Genomic DNA, 18,960 nt, shown 5'->3' on the forward strand with positions numbered 1-18,960 from the left:
TTGCTTCAAAAACAGCCCCTGGGAAGATTCCCCTGTAGTGAATAATGGACCTGGTTAATTTTAGAATCCTGAAAAAAAAATCCTGAATCTGCATAGCAAACTAGTCTTTAAGCACCCAAATATTGGGAATATCAATATTTATATCTTTCCTGATACATGAATTTGAAAAAAAACAATTTTTGTAGTCTATATCCCTATCCAGTAGTAACAATAACATCACTATTGTTGGTGTTTTATTATTGTATATAATAGCATAATTAATTTGATTATGAAACCTTCAATTATTTGTATAAAAGTTGTTTTGAGTTAGGTAGGAGTTAGGAGAAGCAGTCACCAAAAGATGCCTAATATCCCCAGAGTGATCCCAAAACAATGCGCAAGGGGTGTGGTCAATATTATGTGAGATGATTGGACAAAAAAACCCCTCCAAGAAGTTTACTGCATTTGTGCACATAATCCAGTAAGATGAGCACCTGACTTATAGGTGTATCAAGTAATTTAAGTCGTCAAGTGGCCTTAAATGATCCTGGCAACTGAAATACATAAGGTGATTTAAGTGGATTTTGGGTATAATTAAAGGGCTGAGTTGGATGAAGGATATATAAAAAATTAAATTCCTTTAAGAAAAATAAAAGAGGTCAGAGAGAATTTCTAGTTCTAGCTACTGGGCTTCAGCAAGGCTAGAAGGAACTGTTAATGCTGATACTGGGCTCTTTTTATTTGTTCCTTTTTTACACAGCTGGCTAAAAAGGAGATGAGGCTCATAAAAAAGGATATCTCCAGGACAAGTTCTTCACCACTAAATTTATGTTTACACAAGTAGGGGTCTTGTTATTTTAGAAGCTGTTCAGGCTTGTTATCCCACATTAACTTCTTTTGCTTCTAGGTTTTTAAAGGCATGCTGGCATTGTTGCCTAAAATCCCCTAGTAACACCACAGAATCGCAGCAAGCTAGAGGGATTAGAGAATATTCTCCTGCTGGGTACCTAGATATTCTGGCATTCTTTTTCATCATTTTAGCTAAACATTAAATTTACCTTTCAGCTATGTAAACAGATTTGATATTGCAGCAAGTAGCTGTCTTCACCACATAAGTGGTCATATCAATACTAAGATTTGTGGTATAATCAGTTGCCAGACTAAGTGAACTATACAAGAGCAAAAAAATCTTCACTGTATTTTGAATAGAGTATTGCAAATTTATGAGGAAGTCTGGGATGTGCAGACAAGGGTGGGATTACATAAATATTGAACACATTTGTTAATTAGTTTTTCGTGTTCTTCTAGTCATAGGTCAAAAACCTTTAATTCAAATCTATAGATCTTCTATTGCTGCATACAACTTAAAAGTATCTTTTCTGTTACTTTTATTGTTTTTCTTCCTTTCCTTTTTACTAGCAAACTATTTACAGATTTTATACTGAATGTTCCAGTGGGCCGTCTCACAATTCAGAAGCTGTACTGTTTGATTGAAATAGTTCACAGCGATCTTTTCACACAGCATGGTAAGAAAAAATCAAAGAATCTTTAAAGAATCATTAAATTGTCATATTATTTGTTATTTGCCAATCTTTGTCAGTGTGCGCTGTCCTAACTGCAGACAGTATTTGAGCTTGTATCCAATAAAGACCACTGTATTACCTGTCTAAAAAGGTACATAGTTCTAGGGGAAAAAGTAATAAACATATTGTATTAATGTGGGGAACTGTGGGTTTAGAGAGGATATAATTGTCTTGGTTATTCAGGGTTAACACCACACATAATCAATATTTATATATTTAAATCCTTTTAAATATGCCCTTAGCACAAAGTACCCCCAACACAGCTTATAAAATATATTTTATATATTTTATATTTTTATAACATTTTATATTTTATAATCAATAATATACAAATCTTCCGTACAATATTGATAACTCACAAGTTCCACTGTTCGTATCAGGTATGTTGGATATCATCCTCCTTTAGACATGAGTTTAAAGCAGCTCCACGTGCCCTGCAGCTCCGCATGCCCAGAGAGCTTGCCACCCCATCGGCGTGTCAGGCAGCCAGGGCTTCCCAGCCCTCCCACTCAGCTGCCTGTTCTGCTGCCAGTAGCTCCATGTGCCCAGCAAGCCGGTTTCCCCCTTGGCACGGCAGGCAGGCAGGGCAGAGCAGGTGGCCTCCGAGCCCTCCCACATAGCTGCCTGTGCTGCCGCTGCCAGCTATGCGCACTCCTGGCCAGCAGCTGCACCTGCTGCCCTCTCTTCGGTGGTGCCCAGGGCAAGCGACCCCCCTGCCCCCCCAAATACGGCTCTGTTTGTAATTATTTTGTATGCTGAACCAACAATAGTGTTACTGGATGATTTGTACGGAGCTAGATAATGGAGTTTGTAAGAAAGCATTTCATCTGTCTCTGAAATAAACAATGGTTTTAGAAGTTATACATGCAGTTTTTCTTCAATTAACTCATGAACTTTATTGAAGGCTTTCTATCAGTGTTAGATTATGGGCCAGAATGAGACTCTTGGTCCTAAGGGAAGGTTTGCTCACCTATAATATGAATGTAATCCAGCTTTCTCAACAGCACAGTTGGTGAACTGAATTGGGATGTGATCGCATGTTTTCACGTTCATTATTGTATCATATAGCTTGGTAACTGGGACAAGTATGCAGTAATTTTTTAAAATTTTTGTACATTTCTGTTGTGGTTATAGATGTTAAGAAAATACTAATTGTTACTTAATGTAGATGATAGAATATTGTATTGACAATTAGGCATAAGTATATTTCTTTGCTTCTGCTCAGTTGTTATTATAAGGTTCCTTTATTATTTGGATTTTGCTGCTGTTGGTTTTTGGAAAGAAAGGGGAATTTTGAGAAGTTGATAATGGATTTTTTTTGTAAGGAGGAAGCTTATTCCTTTGAGATCTGTAAAGGTATTTTTTAAAAAGGAACGATTGGCTTCCCCAAAAGAAAATATTTGTGTTGCCTTTTCACAGAAGTGCAAAAGAACAGCAGTACTCCTAAGCTTCTAAAAAATGAAGAAACCCCAAATTAGTTCCTTCAGCGTATAAAAGAATAGTTCCTTTTTAAATTTTGTTTCTGTGTTGTAGAATTTCTATAGTGTATGAAAGGGACATATTTTTTAAAAAATTGTTGAGTAGTTCAGCATGCAAAGGGACGTCATATTAGTTGTGGTGGCACGTCAATTCAAATGACCCACTCCAGTCAAAACTTTGGCTGCAGCATTGTGTACCAATTGCAGCTTCTGGTCAAGTCTTTAGATGCAGCCTCTAGGTACCACCTCCAAAGTCTCCTGGCTCCACCACCAAAGTCCCCAGGTATTTTCTGAGTCAGACCTGGCAACCTCAACATTTTTATTGAAAATATGCAAATTTGCATTTTATTACCATTAAATGAGACTGCCAAAAATGAAAACAAAAGGGGTGAAAACAGATATTGCTAATGATATCTATTCTAGTCCAGAAGAAGAACCGCTTGCAGCTCACGAGCTGCAATTCGGCTATCCCTGATTTATATGCTGCCTTTTCACCCAAAATAGGGTCCCCAAGGTGGCAAATAAAAATATTAAAACATTAAAATAACATTTAAAATGTATACATAAATATAATAAAAACATATAGATATATAACCATACAAACACCTACACTCAAACCAGGAGGAGGCCAATAAAAGTTTACTGGGGTTATGCCAAGCGAAACAAAAAAGTTCATCGGCTGGTGGAAGACAATGACAGAGAGACACAGGTGAATCTCCCTGGAGAGAGAGTTCAGAAGCTTCATTGCCACAGCTGAGAAGGCTGGTTCTTGGGTTGTGCATCCTCAGGTGGTGGTGGCACTTAAAGCAAGGCCTCCAAAGATGAATGACTGGAGTGAATGGGTAGGTTCATATGGGAGAAAGTGGTCCTTAAATTATGCTGGTTCCAAGCCTTATAGGGCTTTAAAGGTCAACACCTTGAGTTGTGTCTGGAAACAAATTGGGAGCTAGTATAGATGGGCCAAGATTGGAGTGATATGGTCCCTATGACCCACTCCAGTCAAAAATTTGGCCGCAGGATTGTGTACCAGTTGTAGCTTCTGGACAGCGTTGTGTACCAATTGCAGCTTCTGTACATGCAGCCTCATGTACAATGCATTGCAGTAACCTAATTTCGATGTTACTAGGGCATGCACAATAGTGGGAACATCTTTCCTGCCCAGTAAGGGTTGCAGCTTGTGAAAGGTGCCCCTGACCACTGCTGCCACATGTTTATCCAACAGAAGGCTTGGGTCCAGCAGCAGCGTCAGACCAACTTCATCAAAAGTGGGGAGTAAAATGTCCTTCAAGATCTCTGCTTCCCAACCAGCATCTCTTCCATCTTGTCTGGTTTCAGTTTCAGTTTATTTACTTTCAGTCATTTGACCACAGCTATTAAGCAGTGACCCAAGATCTCTACTGACTCCTGTGTTGATTAGAATAGTGAGCTATAGAGCTGGGTGCCATCTTCATATTGATGTCATCCAGTTCTTTAGCTATAAATAAGTTATCCTAAAGGCTTTACATAGAAGTTGAATAACATGGGGGATAAGATTGCACCTTGTGGAACCCCAAAGGATAATACTCACTCTGGAGATAGCTTTGAGTCTGTTCTATGAGAAACAATATAAGCCAGCCCAAGGCACATCCCTTGATTCCCACTTCTGCCTCCAAATGCCTCAACAAGTTAGGATGGTATACTGTATTGAGGGCTGCAGATAGATCTAGGAGGAGCAGCAAAGGAGTATGGACTTTGTCGATATTCAGGTGGAGATCATCAACTAAAACCACCAGAACTGTCTCTGTTCCATAGCCTGGCCTCAATCCAGACTGAAAAGGGTCCAAAACACCAGTTATCCAAGAAGACCTGGAGTTGGTCATCTGCTGCTCTCTCAATCACTTTGCCCAGAAAGGGCAGATTAGAGAGAGGGCGATAATTGGTTATGCTATTTTTGTCTAGGAATGGTTTTTTTAATAGTGGGCGAATAACTGCCTATTTGAATAGCTAAGGGAAGGTGCACCAAGTTAGTGATTGTTTTATGATAGATCTCAAAGGCTCATTTATGTGGGCTTTACAAGATTTTAGCAGCCAGGATGGGCAAGGATCCATTGCACAAGTGGTAACCTTCAAAAACGCTGGGATCCTGTCAATATTTATCGTTGTAACTGGTTTGAAGTAGACTGTGTTTGCTTATTTTTGAACCATCCCTGTAATGACCTGCTTTGTATTTTATTCTTTTTTCTATTTATAACCTTTTTAAACCTTTGGCTTTGAACCTTAAATTCAGCTCCTCCTGACATTATCTTAAACTTATACTTCAGGATGGCCCTGGTCCTAATAAACACTCATATTTCCCCTCACACAGAGTTTAGAGGTTCTCTATTTTATCCAGGCTTATATCTAAAGAAAACGTTCCCTATTTTGTTTGAGTGACCTTTATATTGCTGCCGCACCAAAAGGTTTTTGCTGCCACCAAAAGATTTCGCCTTGTATCTCCTCTGCTTATCTGATACTACAGGAAAGCTTTCTTATAGATCGTAGTTTAACAGAACAATCAGCACATCTGACAAAAGTAGAATTTATTTGTAAGTACCTAAGTGTGATGGTTGCAGAATTTTGATAAGCATATTGGTTGCAGAATAGTTCTTAAATTGCTTCGAGATCTTAATTGAAGAGAGATGGTATAAAAATTGAATAAATAAAAATTAAAGCTTGGAAGTTTCAAATATAATTAGAAATGTGCACCCAAAAAATATTCAGGTTTCCCACTTCTTCGGGATAACCTGAATCCCGTAGCTGCAAACTGCTTCAGGATTCAGGTGTTTAAATACTTCGGTGTGCTCCATAAAGATTCAGGAATCTTTATTGAACACACCGAAGCTCAAAGCAGCACTTTTTTTGCTGTTTGCAAATGGCAAAAAGTGTAGCTTTCAAACCCCAGCAGCTTTACATCTGATGGGGGGAGATCTCCCATTAGCTGAAAAAAAGATGCCAGGTTTGAAAGCAGTTTTTTCCCAGCTGATCTTAGGGAGATCCCTCTCCCGTCAGTTGAAAAAAGCTGCTAGTATTTTTGAAAGCAGCTTTTTTCAATTGATGGGAGGGGAATCCCTTTTCTGTCAGCTGAAAAGAAGCTGCCTTTTGAAAGCAGCAACACTCCTCTTGCACAGCAAGAGAAGTGTTGCTGCTTTTAAACTCCTGCCGCTGTTTTCAGCTGAGGAGAGGCGGAAGAAGGGGGGGTCCCTCCTCCCCTCAGCTGAAAAAAGCCCCCAGTGTTTGAAAGCAGCTTTTTTCCAGTTGATGGGAGGGGAATCCCCCTCCTGCCAGCTGAAAAAAGCTGCGTGGCAAGAACAATGTTGCTGCTTTCAAACGCCTACCACTTTTTTCATTTGAGGGGAGGGGGAAGAGGCAGCTTTTTTCAGCTAAAAAGTGGCAGGTGTTTGAAAGCAATACTTTTTTTGCTGCTTGCAAGTGGCAAGAAAAGTGTTGCTCTGTGTCTGAAGTTTCCCAAAGTGATACGAATTGCTTTGGGAAGCTTTGCTTTGGGATTCCTGAATCGGCTCAGCAATGCTGGGGCCGATTCAAGAATCCTGAATCTTTCCAAATCAGGCCCGATTTGGTTTAAAAACTCGAACTGGAAACCTGAAGAGCACACCTCTACATATAATTATATCTCCTTAAAAGCATTTTCACTGGCTCGGTCACACAAAGAAATTTTGCACAGAGGTCTTTGCTAACAGAATAAATTGTTTTTACAGACGTTGAGTCATTCAGGCCTTTCCACACTATTTGCCGGAACTAGTTAAATCAATCCCTCATTCAGTTATACACGAACTCTCAGATGCAAACACAGTTTAGCTGATTTAGAACACCACTTAGATTCACTAAATTTGGCAGAATGAGACCTCTTTCAGGCTTCCACACAAGTTACCTGCTTTGCCCAGAATCTTTCTTTGAGAAACACACTCTCTCAGAAGCACACACTTTCATTGAACTTGGCAGAATAGTTTAAGTAGATTTCATCTGCCCTCTGTGACATTTAGTCAGATCTCATTGGCTATAGGACAACTTCATTGGTTTACATAATGAGAACAGAAAAAGCAAAAGCAGTAGCTGATTTGATCTCTGAATGCTGGTGTACTGGTTTGAATGCAGTAAGCATTGAACAGGGGTTCATCCCCCAGCTCTGTCTTGTGCTAAGAATGTTTGTTTGCAAATGAATATCCAGCTGAAGCCCATCCAGATGGTAGTAGTAATTTAAAATACGCCCCCCTCCAAGATTCATTAAAATGTATTAATTTCTCTGTTAGCAAAATAAATATTGTGCTTATTCGTGAAGCCTGTGGGGCTTATATGTGAGAATATCTGCTTGCTGCTCATGATAGCTGTGAGTTACACAGTTGCATAGGGAAAGAGAAGAAAAATATCTCAAGAAGAGAAGGAAACACAGGGCAATGTGTCAAGTGATTCAAACATGCCTACAATACGGACTGGTCCACAAATTTTTAAACATTTCCTAGCTTTTTAAGTCAATGTTGTTGAGCTTTTGACAATCTCTAAAAATTGATCTAGGCAATCAAGCATACAATCTGGAAATCACCCTGCAGTTTGTGCTTCCTGCAGATCCTGCAGTTCGAGATTCCTAACTGGAAATCAGAACACTGCATGGAATTCTGACTTGCAGGAAAACAGAGTTTGCAAATTCAGGCCTTCATGGTCTGGCTATGAACCAGAGAAGAAGGACGGAATGTCCTGGGCTCATTCATGTTGGAACTGAGACCTAGAGCTCTTCACATGATCACAGGATAACCAATGTGATAAATAATGCAGAGTAATAATATTTGGTTGCTGTTAAATATTGACTCTATTACAATGAGATATGCACATTTTCCATTGTTGACTTTATATTTACATATCAAATATTATATTATGATCAATGATATTCTTTCATTTGATATGTATAATTCTTAACTGTTACATATAGTTAATGTTAACATTTGATTAGGGTCTGATAAGAGGAAAAATATGGTGGTATTAATACCCAAATTTTACATAGTAATTGGTCTGAATTCCAGCAGCTGAGCATATGGATACTGTGTGTACATGCTAGACTGTACATTAAGTGAAAAGGCCTGATATGTGGCCCTCATTTACAGCAATTAGTTTCCCGCTGCTGAAATAGTACCATTTGCATTCGTTTTTATTAATGTATTTGCTTCATTGATACTCTTTCTTCCCAATGGGAACCCAAACTGGCTTACATTGTTCAAACCTGTCTCTAGATCTTTGACAGTTCTGCATGTATTATGCGACACTTCGATTTAATATAAAAATAATGATATAGCATAGATAAGGTGGATTGTAAGTTGCACATTTGAGTGCATAGGCTTTTTTAAAATGAAGGCCTCTTTTTTAGGTTAGGGTTTATTAAATACCGCAATATAGTAATTAGCCTGCCTACCTCTTTAGGTTTCATGCATTTCTAAAATTAAGCTGAGCATGAAATGATAAACAGGGATTGCGTTTTCAGTTTGCTAGAAATTGCTTGCTCAAAAAGGACTGTAGAACATACGCCATTTATACGAGCTCTTGCTGTTTTAATTCTCATTAAAAGTGTTAATCGGTTTAAGTACTCTCCAATGTCAAAGAAATTGTTAATCATCATTCACTGAGTTTAACATGGCCAGCAAAATACCAGACCCTTCTTTCAGAACAAAGTGTTAAAAACAGCTTTAAGTATAGAGCTTACATGGATGTTAATATCTGTGTTTGCACGAATCATCTTTGCTTTGGTTGATGCTTTGCTGAGCATCTGTTTAAAAAAGATTAATACTTTATTCTTGCACATGTTCACCTAACATTAATCATTGTGGGTTAGATCTGGGTAGCAGAGGATGAACAGATGTTGAAGTATTGTTGCCTGTGATTAGTCTCATACTTATGAGCTGTCTTCAGCTTTTGGGTTGTGAACAAGAGCATAATCCTACAGACAATAGATTTTTTTCAAGGTCATTCATTAATCAGTGTTGGAAAGTACATGTGACAATAGTTTGATATTGTTTAACATTTACTCTTCTGCACAATTTGCTTATCACTGTATTCTGATAACCAAATCAGGAAAAAGGATTTGGAGCACAAACTTTAAAATAGATTCTTTTTAAAATAAACATGCTGTTGACAAAATATAAGTACACAATTCCTGCATTTTTGAATTATATAGTGTGGAGTCTCAGCAGTTTGTGCCAGAAAGTGAGCTCTTGATTTTAAAATTGCAAAAAGGAAGTGTTAGCTCCCACGTACCTCCAGAGGAGCTCCACTCATAGAACTTCCCCCCCAGCTTGTTGTGCTCCCTGAAATCTTGTTGCCATGGGTTTGGTACCCCCAGTAATAGTGCTGAGTATGGTGGCAGTGGATTCTGCAGTAGGAAGGGGAAATTGTTGCCATCCCCACCAGCAGAAAACAAGGTTTGGATCCATTGATGCTGAGGGGTCTGTGAAAAGCATTTGAATCATAGCTTTTTACTATTAACTGAACAGTTCTGAACAAAGGACTTACATTGCAATAAAGTAGGTTGTCAAGATGCTGTGCTCTTTAAGGAATTGTGAATGTCTCTATTTTCAGTGATAAATATTTTAAGACGGACCTTAATTCCTTATTTTCTTAAATATTGCAGACTGCAGAGAGATTTTACTGCCAATGATGACAGAGCAGTTGAAGTATCATTTGGAAAGGCAGGAAGATCTGGAAGCTTGTTGCCAGTTGCTCAGTAACATCCTAGAAGTGCTGTACAGGAAAGATGTGGTAAGAAACTTGTGTACATACTTAACATTCTAGTCTTGAAATTATTTGGAATTGGCATGAATTAGCTTGAAGCTACAGCAGGTAAAGCAGTCTTGTGTGAATACGATTAGCTTACTGTCCCATTTGGGAAAGATATATGAGGAAAAATTAGACTGTGATGCATATATTAATCTTTATTTTATCCAGTCTGTAAAACAGCAAGAGGCTTTGAACTGGGGCCTTGGGCAGTGGGACACAAAATAGTAACTTCCAATACCGCTGTAGCAGTTGGCAAAGAAGAGTGCTGCAAGTTTCCTCTCTGGTGCATTTGAATGCCATTACAGAAGCCCCGTGGCACAGAGTGGAAAGCTGCAGTACTGCAGTCCAAGCTTGCTTATGACCTGAGTTCGATCCTGGCGGAAGCCATGTTCAGATAGCCTGCTCAAGGTTGACTGAGCCTTCCATCCTTCCAAGGTCGGTAAAATGAGTACCCAGTTTCCTGGGGGTAAACTGTAGACGACTGGGGAAGGCAATGGAAAACCACCCTGTAAAAAGTCTGCCAGGAAACGTCGTGATGCGACGTCCCCCCCCCATGGGTCAGTAATGATCTGGTGCTTGCACATGGGACTATCTTTACCTTTACCTACAGAAGGGTAGTCTTGCAGCTACCTGTTTGGAAGCCATCAAGTGGTGCAAGAACCAGCAGGACTTTTACTTTCTCCTACAAAACTACTGTTTTGCCCTAGTTTCTCAGTTTGAAGAAGTCATTACGCAGTTGCTGAGCACCTCTTATTTAACGTGTTGAGTTGCCTGCCTATCTAAATCCCAGTGTGATTAAGTGTTTGGTGAACGTTTGCTGGATTTCAGGCTTCTCATTTTGATACTTACATTTCTAATAAATAAAAATAAATAAATAAGAGGAATTTACAGAGAACCTATTCTCATACAGCCACTCAGGAGCTGTGCTTGGTATCTTGACAATATCCACATTTTTATCAGGGCAAGAAATACTATATGAACTTTATTCTCATTCTAAACTCCAGGGCAAGTGTTGAGTCATTTATGTATGCAGTAGTCTGAATATTGCCTTTAATTGCATTTTATCATCAAAGAGGTTGTTTGGAACTTTTCTAAAAGTATGATTACCACAGGAATTCTCTGGCTTCACACTAATACATGTAGCCTCTGTGTGTTTGTGGAGATGGGCAAGGCCCATAAGAATACTTTTAGATAATGGTAAATCCAGAATGTTAGTTTCATGTTATGAGCATAAAAGCTCAGCAGAACTCTCATTAAGGAATTTATATTAAAGTTAAATTTATTAAATACGTAGAAGAACAAGGCCTGCTGAAGGAAAATCAGCATGGCTTTTGCAAAGGGCAGTCCTGTCTTTTAGAACTCTTTGAGAGTGTTAAGAAGCATGTGGACAAGGATGATTCTTTCATTTCTAAAAAGATTTCAACAAGGTCGCTCTTCAGAGATTCTTGAGTAAGTAGTCATAGGATAAAATGGCAGGTCCTTGTGTGGGTTAAAAATTGGTTAACCAATAAGAAACAAAGGGAAGGAGTTAAATGGGCAGTTCTTGCCATAGAGGGAAGTAAGCATTGGTGTTCCACAGCTGTTGATTTTGGGATCAGTATTGTTTAATTGGTTCACAAAGGATCTGGAATGGTGCTCGAGTCATGTAGATTTTGCAGTTGGTAGCAGATTATTCAGGATAGTGGAAACTAAAGTGGATTGCAAAGAGCTCCTACAAGTTCTTTTCAAATTGGATGAATGGTTGACAGTGTGGTAAATGAAGTACAGTGCAGGCAAATGAAAGGTGATGCACACTGGAATTAAAAAACGCTAATTTTAAATGTATGCTAATAGGATATGAACTGACAGTGGCTGAGAGGGGAAAAGATCTCATATGTGCAGTGGATAGCTTAATGAAAAAAGTCAGCTCAGTTTGTAGCAGCAGTGAAAAGGTAAACCCCCAGTTTAGAAATTATTATGAAATGGACTGAAAATAATGTGACCAATATGGTAATGGCCCTACATAGATTTTGGAATCTATGGGATTTTGGAATACCGTAACAACAACAACAACATTCGATTTATATACCGCCCTTCAGGGCAATTTAACACCCACTCAGAACAGTCTACAAAGTATGTTGTTATTATCCCCTCAACAATCACCCTGTGAGGTAGGCGGAGAGCTCCTAGAAGCTGTGACTAACCCAAGGTCACCCAGCTGACTTCAAGTGGAGTGGGGAATCAAACCCGGTTCTCCAGATTAGAGTCCTGCCGCTCTTAACCACTACATCAAACTGGCTCTCTATGCAATAGGTTGTGCATAAAAAAAATATGGGAGAATCTAGATTCGGGCTTCAGGGATCCCAAAAACTTCCAAAATTCCTGAAATCTGCGTAAAATTCTCTAATCTTGGTCCAGTATGATTAGAGAATCCCAGATTATCCAGCTATTATTCCCTATGGGAAATACTATCTCTGGGGGGCTGGGAATTTTCAAGCAAACTCCACCAAATTTGCATGGAAGCTACTCGTCTGACTGTCCAGTGAAGAACCCCCAGATCTCAGGAAGGCTGTACCTTGGGGTCCAATTCTACCAGCCCCTGAACAAGGTGCTCCCAGCCACTCCATTGTTTCCTATTATGGGAAAGTTTCCAGGTTGGCTGTAGGGCAGGAATACACAGTAATAACAACTAATAACAGCAGTGTGCTTTGATACCATCCTTCTGGACAGATTAGTGCCACACTCAGAGTGGTGAGCAAAGTCAGTGTTAGGATTATCCTCACAGTACAGCTGAGAAGCTGGAGCTGAGAGGAGAAGCTTACTCAAGGCCACCTGCAGAGTTCATGGCAGTAGTGGGAGTCAAACTACAGAGTGCTGATTCGTAGCTTAACCGCTATGCTACAGCAGCACAGGGGCGAGGCTGCCACTGACCAGAGGCATACTCCCAAATGCAAGCACAAGCCAGAGGAAGCCCAGTAGAACGAAACTGAAACAAGGGAATGAAATTCCTTCAGAACCAAAGTGAAGCAAGGGGACCAACGGCAAACCAGAGAATCATGTCAAATTAGCTAATTCCACTCAAACCAAATCGATGTACTCTTGCAGCTTAGTCCAACTGAACTAGTACTACACACAGAAACTAGGCAGAACTAGGGCCAGTGGGGAAACACCACAGAACCAAGCAGATTTCCAGCCTATAAGCAGCAGAACCACCAACCACAAGCCAATGGCAAGTAAGCAACTTAGTGTAAGATGGGTCCCTCTTGGCCTCAGAATGAAAATGAAAGGGAGAGGTAATTTTGGGAAAGCCAAGTTCTGCTGTCTCTTAGCAATGCAGCAGTAGGCAGGCAGCAAATCCATTGGGTAAATCCCAAAAGCAAAGAGAAGAGAGCAGGCCAGGCAAGAGAGCCAGCAACACTTAGCAACGGTCTCTCTCCAAGACCCTATTGTATAAAATGGAGGCTGCTCTGAGCCAAGCCTGCTTTTTTTAACTCTTGTACAGGGCAGTTTAAGAAGGCTCTCTCCTTCTCAAAGAATTCTATTGGCTGGACAAGGAGAGCTTCTGCATGGATTGACCACTCACTGTTCCCTCCCTGCCTCAGTCCTTCTCCCTTTCTGCCTCATTCCCCCTTTCCTACTCCCCCTCCTTCTTATAAAACATGCAGGAGAAGCCCAAGGACTAGCCAGCCAGAGGTTGAAGCCATGTTTCCTGGATTAACCTGAATTTATCCAGGTTCCTGGATCAGATCCAGGATTTTCTAATTTCTAATCCGGGAAAGCCAGATTTAGCTGATATGGCTAGATCTGGCTTTTTAAAAATTGGTTTTACACGGATTACACACCTCTACTATGTAAAGCTCTAGTAACCATACCTCAAAAAAGATACTGTAGATCTGGAAATCTGCAGAAGAGAGCAACCAAGTTGATTAAGTGGTTGGAGCACCATTCTTATGAGGAATGTCTAAAAAGCCTGAAGCTGACTGTGGGGGACATTACTGAGGTTTGCAAATTAGGCATGGGATGGAAGTGGGTAGATAACATAAGAACTTGAGGGCATCCAGTGAAGTTGATGGCCAACAGGTTCTGGGTTGGCAAAAGGGCAGGAAAACACTTCTTTATTCAGTGAATAATTATTGTGAAATTCTCTGTCAGTAGATGTATTGGTGGCCAGTAGGGCAGATGCTTTAAAAGAGGATTAGGCAGATTTATGGAGTGGTGCATTAATGACTTCTAACCATGATGAGTAAAGGAAACTTCTACATCCATATGCAATTAACCTCTCAGTACCAGTGCTAGGAGTCAGCAGGACTTGGCCTCTTTGGTCTGTTTTTGTTGACCCTTCAGAATATGTTGTGTATTTTATGTTTTTTTTAATGCATTATATATTCTTTGTATGTGATTATTACTAACTGATTTTATAATTGCAGTGTATTCCTTTTCTCTTTATATTAAAATGGTAAGGTCCTAATACCCACTGGACTTGAGGTCTTACATGCATCCAGAAGATTTACTAGGTTTTAAGGATTATTAAAATGGCTTACTAGGGTTTATTAAGCTAGGATACTGCTGGTTTAAATTTACTTTTTTCATTCAAGTTATGAGTTGCCAGTGACACTATTTAACTTGATCACATGTTTGGTTAAATGTGGTTTCGCATAGTGCTGCCAACTGCTTCATCTGCGGGACTTAATATTGATATTAGTTGAGTTGGGTGATCTGTAGGAGGTGTTTGGGGAAGGTAGGTGGGATGGATAAGGGACAGTAAATTAAAGCTCAATCCAGATAAGACTGAGAGCCAAACTAGACCTAACAGCATCCTTGTTGCCACCTTGTGGCCCTGTGGCCACCACAGGGCCATTACCAGCATTTTAAGGACATTTAAAAATGTCACAAGAACCCAATCCTGATTGGGTCCTCAGTGTAGTGCGCTGAGAGATTCCCCCCTGCTTTATCAAGTGCTGAAATGGTCACTCCCTGTGGTTGTTTTGGCACCTGAAAAGGCACAGTGTGGGGGAAAATAAGAGCACTGCAGTGCAAGTCCATTCAGGATCAGGTTCTTGCAGTGTTTTTAAATTACTTTAAAATACCAGTGGCATCCTTGTGGTGATCACAAGGCTGAGGTATTCTTGTGCAATGACAAAATTGCCTGAGGAGTGGACTGAGGAGACAGTCTGTCCTGGAGGAGGCTGCACTCCCCGTGAAGGAATAGGTTCATTGCATGGGGGTGGTGCGGTGTTATGGCTCTACAGCTGGAAGCTCAGGTTTCCTCTGTAGCATGTAGTACTTTTTACCACTTTTGGCTGATACACCAGTTATATGAACCTTCCTTTGAAAGCATGATTTGGCCACAGTAATCTGTTCTCAGACCACATTTTGGTTAGATTACTGTAATGTGACAACTAGGGGTGTGCTATTCGGATTTCCAATTTGGGTCAAATGCCGAAATTGGACTCAATATGTAAAGAGTTGGATTTGCAATGCTGGGCTCAATTTGGGAATCCCAAATCAAAGCTTTCCGAAGCTATTCGGGTTGCTTCAGAAAACTTTGGGTGCGTTTAAACTCAGCGCCCTTGCTCCAGCTGACTGGTGGAGTCCTCCAGCAGCTGGAGCAAGGGCGGAGGTTTAAACTTTAAACACTAGCACTTTTGGCAACTTACAAAATTTTATAACAAGCAGTTTAAGTCATAACAAATTACAATAAAACTTGTTTTCAAAAAGAAAATTGGTGTAGTGAGCTCAGACTGTTCCTTTCCTTCTCTGAAGTTCTGTGGAGGAATGAAGGGGCGGGACCATGCTGACAAAAGTCCCAGCCTTCAGGTGGTTCTGCTGGCACTGCTTTTACTGGTGCCCCTCTCTCTACTATGTCAGATATCATAATGACATTGAAAGTAATAAACTGATGTCTCTCTGATATATACTGTCTAGACAGGTTAGAAATTCCAGATGTGGTATGAGTACTGATGCCCCATGCAAGGAAGACTGTTTGCTTTCCCCTGACTTAATTTTTTTTCTCTTTCAGTGCCAATTTAATGAGCTGAATCTATGTTGGCTGGTCTTTAGCATGGTACTTGAAAATTTGCATAGATTTCCCATATGGTGAAATATAGTGAAATATAACAATGAATCGGGAGGCACAACTAAAAAAAAATATTGTGACATAAGATTTTGTGAAGCAGAGTTGTTATTGTTAGCTGCATTAAGTGTAGCACTCACTTGGCAGATACACTTAGATGGTTGGTATAATACACTTATACACGCACAAGCACACAGGGGTACAAACAGAAGGAAACTGTGTGAACATGTGTGTGTGGGAGAGTTAATACAAAAGTGGACATAACATTTCAAGGCATAGGTGAACTATTTTACGGTATTTGGAACAGAAGAACCAGTCAACACAGCAAACTATTCAGTCATAGTGAGTGTTGATCTTTTTCATCTGGAATTAAGGACATAATTTTGAATGTTGCATACATTCAGCTGCCTTTCTCATCATCCCCTTACAGACAGGAAGCTAGTTTGAAATATTTGTCTCCTTTCTGGCGGTGACTTTCATCTTCCTTTTTCCTGCCTCCAATGGGCAAGTGTGAAAATTATTAGAGCTTTGCTTTGTTCCTCACACTGCTTGTTCCATGTAGCTCTCTGATTGTAAAATTGTTACTGTTGTTCACTTTCTTTCCTTTGTGTTTTCTGTCTCCATGTCTGTCTTTAGAAAAAAAAAATCCTGTTGTTGTCTGTGTCTGCTTGCCTTCATCCCTGCCCTTTAGTGCTTTGGCTGAAGCAGTGGCCAGTTTGCAGACATAAGCAACAGTGCTAGCAGCACAGTTGGAAGGAGACCTAATTATCTTAATCCCCATGCTGAATGGAAGAATATCCCTTACAGCTGCAACAGCAGTTTTTAAGGAAGTGGCAGAGCTCCAGAATGAGACTTGGAAAAATGGCACCAGCCTGGTGGTTGGGCAGGAGAAAAAAGGCTTGGAGAAAAGACTCATGGGGTGCCACTTACCCTGATAGGTAATGGATTGACTTACCTTCTCCTTGTGATTCAGAGAATGAGGAAGAGATCACCTTAGCATCAAATGTTGGATGAGATGCTTCATGGAACGGAAGAGAAACCATAAAGATACCAGAGGGAAGTACGTGGGAGGCAGTACCCCTCTTAATCAGATCCCCCTGTTGATCTTCTCTTACAAGTGCACCATTGTAAACGTTCTGTGCATTCCTCCTCTCATCTGGCTTTGGCCACCTAAGGTGGCAAAAAGAGGAAGACTTATTCAGTCTAGGGGATCTGAAACTGAATCTGAGAGGAAGAAGGGAGACCTATCTGGTGAGGAGGCATTTTTTTCAAGATGTCCAAAGTGAGTTTTTTTTGTTTTGGGGATTTTTTGTAGACAGCTTGCCTCCTTTCTTGCTTTAAGGCAGTGAAAAGTGGACCTCTGCCTCATCATGGAATGCTCAACTTCCCACAATTTTTATGCAGTTCAGCTACCAGCAAGCTAACAACATGACTTCCCAGATTGCTCTGTACCTCTCTTCCCTTTCTTCCCATCCCCAAGATTGGCCAGAACCTTACTTCTCAATTCTGGTGGGTCCAGCTTCCCTAGTCAATCCTGATATGCAGCAGCCTGCTTTCTACTAACAACAGTGGTTTTCAGAAGGGTTTACTAAGTTAATACTGCTTCCTGGTAGCCTTCTACCACCATATTATACAACTGCATGGAGCTGCTTTCTCCATAAGGTACAGAAGAAAAAACATTTACACTCTATGCTCCCTGAGATCCTTTCCTTCCTATAAAATGTCCTCTTTTAGGGACTTGACCCTAACTATCTGCACTAGAAAGTGGCAGGTCTCACATTGATTCTTCCCATGGCAGATGGTCTTCCTGTTTCCAGGCATTCAAACACATTAAAAGGTTACTACATGAATCTTTGCTTTCTTAACCATCTCTTTCTACCATCATGGTTGCAAGCACTAACTGAACCACTTGACCCTTAACATGCTCTTCATAGTGGCTGTTACATTATTAGCAGTCCAACCCTCCCTCACACTGAAAGGACATTTTATGAACATGGCAATATCATAAGCCCCATCTTGCTGGAAGGGAAAATTACTGGAATGTGAGTAGGCAGGATTGGCCAGCAGCACCACACCCCGAAGATGTGCAAAGATGTAAAGACAAAAGAGGTCTTCCAGGAGTTCCTGAGTTAATCTCATCCAGACCTTTCCAATCTTCCCCCTTTCCTCCTTCCCAATCAGAGTTAATCAGGGACCTGATAACTCTTCCATTCTGATGACAGGTCATCAATCACTATTTTTACCTTTAATAACACCCAGAAAGATATAATCAAGCGCTTTCCATTTTATTGTCTCACCTCTGGAGACAGCCACTAAGCTATTGCTTCTGGGCAGAAGACATGATCCTGCTACAGGGTATGTTCCACAGTATAACTGGACTGCCCTGCCATGTGCTCAGTGTGTGTGTGTGTGTATTCTGGGACACATCCATGCACCCACAGATTATGTCTGATCCTTCTCCTTACTGCTGCAAAGTGCTGGGCGCTCAAGCTGCTATTCTGTATGGACACCCTCTGCTCCTTCTAGACTGGTAAATATCACCTTCCCCCGAATCTCTCTCACCCTTCCTCCCTATTTTCCAGTTAGCTCTGTGCACATGTAGTTTGTGTTTTCCTGTGTGTTTGCTTTTACTGTCCCTTCAATAAAACCATTCCTGTTGAATGCCTACCTGGTTCTTTCAGAGAATTCTCTAAGGGAATGATCCATTGATGGAGATCCTGCTAGTTACCCTCTCTCACAGTATCTCCTTGTATGCTAATTCCCCCAGACTCGCAAGGAGACCCCCCATTTAGGTAACAACATCAACCAGGAGAGTGTTAGAGTGCAGTGCTCTTTTAAACCCTATAGGGCATCAGTCATTTATTAAGAAGCATAGCTGCATTGGCAACATTCAAAGCCAGCGTTCCAAGCAAAAGCATATCCAGGGGAGCAGCATGGGCTTCAGAGTATACATTTGTCAGATACTGCAAATTGGATACCATCTCCTCAGCCAATGTGGCCTTTAGGTAACGACTGCTCACCATTTCTTTGACAATTCAGTTGGCTCTTCTGTCTATCTCTTGGGATATTCAAA

The 18,960-nt window shown here is 40.5% G+C and overlaps 1 protein-coding gene across 1 annotated transcript in view; it reads left to right on the forward strand.

The window, feature by feature from the left end:
• DOCK1 (dedicator of cytokinesis 1) overlaps positions 1-18,960 on the forward strand; it is a 602,286-nt gene that overhangs the window by 150,752 nt on the left and 432,574 nt on the right. Inside the window, exons 25-26 of the mRNA XM_054984271.1 lie at positions 1,399-1,505; positions 9,690-9,817. Of these exons, the coding sequence (XP_054840246.1) occupies positions 1,399-1,505; positions 9,690-9,817 (235 nt within the window). The remainder of the gene's footprint in view (positions 1-1,398; positions 1,506-9,689; positions 9,818-18,960) is intronic.

Source organism: Eublepharis macularius, chromosome 6, assembly GCF_028583425.1.
Source record: "Eublepharis macularius isolate TG4126 chromosome 6, MPM_Emac_v1.0, whole genome shotgun sequence".
Classification (NCBI taxonomy): Eukaryota; Metazoa; Chordata; class Lepidosauria; order Squamata; family Eublepharidae; genus Eublepharis; species Eublepharis macularius.